The sequence below is a fragment of the Volvox carteri genome, assembly GCF_000143455.1.
Source record: "Volvox carteri f. nagariensis unplaced genomic scaffold VOLCAscaffold_761, whole genome shotgun sequence".
In the NCBI taxonomy this organism is placed as follows: Eukaryota; Viridiplantae; Chlorophyta; class Chlorophyceae; order Chlamydomonadales; family Volvocaceae; genus Volvox; species Volvox carteri.
The window spans coordinates 4,180-5,182 of record NW_003308251.1 but is presented as its reverse complement, the minus strand read 5'-3'; the positions used below and the strand labels follow the sequence as shown (position 1 = coordinate 5,182).

The 1,003-nt window shown below is 51.3% G+C and overlaps 2 protein-coding genes across 2 annotated transcripts in view; one reads left to right on the top strand and one right to left on the bottom strand.

Moving 5' to 3' along the window:
* Positions 1-301, bottom strand: part of VOLCADRAFT_101340 (uncharacterized protein) — a gene marked incomplete at both ends in the record, with an annotated part of 1,267 nt that extends 966 nt beyond the window's left edge. The window contains one exon of the mRNA XM_002959779.1: positions 233-301. Within this exon, the coding sequence (XP_002959825.1) occupies positions 233-301 (69 nt within the window). The remainder of the gene's footprint in view (positions 1-232) is intronic.
* A 548-nt stretch (positions 302-849) lies between these two features.
* The window catches only part of VOLCADRAFT_101339 (uncharacterized protein), a gene marked incomplete at both ends in the record, with an annotated part of 4,223 nt that continues 4,069 nt past the window's right edge, over positions 850-1,003 (top strand). Inside the window, one exon of the mRNA XM_002959780.1 lies at positions 850-1,000. Within this exon, the coding sequence (XP_002959826.1) occupies positions 850-1,000 (151 nt within the window). The remainder of the gene's footprint in view (positions 1,001-1,003) is intronic.

The following is a 1,003-nucleotide window of genomic DNA, read 5'->3' as shown; positions in this document are numbered from 1 at the left end:
GCTCAGGATGGATTTCAGCCAGCAACAGCCTCAAGAGCTGCTGCACAACAGGATGTTTGTTTGCATATCCCTCCAAGCGAGAGGGCTTGGACCTATGCTGATGTTCGTTCCAAGAAGTGAACTGAGGACTGATGCTACGGTGAAAGATTTGCACGTAAATTCGCCCGTGCAATAAATAAAAACGCCCTGTAACTCGCTTACGCTAATCTCACATTCCAATATGCCACTGCACTTTCCTCTCCAGCCTGGCCACATTCTCTTCCTCGCAAACGTACTTGGGCAACTTACAATCCAACACCATACGGGCTTTGGAAACGCGGGCAGCTGCTTCACAAGGACCCCCCTATTTAAGCAGCCCCTCGCAGAAATGTGTCCGGTCGTACTGTGCCGAATAAAGACTCCGTACAAGACGCCCCAAAAGCCAGGCGCGAATTTTACCGCGCGGATGCGCGCGTGCGATTCTCAAAATGGGCGTGTACAAGTGTATGTCAATTTTAGGGCAAAAGGCCGCGGTGTGCCAGGGCGTTGCGCAGTAGGGCATGTTGGCCACAGTCGCACGCGGCATACAGGCTGGGCGTTTGGGTGGCTTCTTTGCAGGAACTGAAAGCACCGAAAGCATACGTCATAGCTTGCAAGACTGGGCTCATGAAACGGCCGCGGGAAGAGGAAGCGTCTGGCGAAGCGGCACTTTTGTGCAAGCAAAAAGACGCCTGCTTTCTGTAGCGCAGCGCATACAGCACCTTGTTCCGACTAAAGTCAAGCTACACACTTACGAAAAAAATTATAACAAACACAGAATTAGGTATATAGATAAAAATCAGGAAAGTCGTTCAGAGACGTGTAAGTAACATGGACGCCGCTGATGGCTTGGAACAGCTTTTCGCAGAGCATACGGCCGTGCCTGCGTTAGCCGTGTTGCAGCAGCTACGGAAGGACTTGAGCCAGCAGCAAGCTCAAAAGCTGCTGAAGAACCACCGGGATTGTCTTCAGTTGGGAACATGTA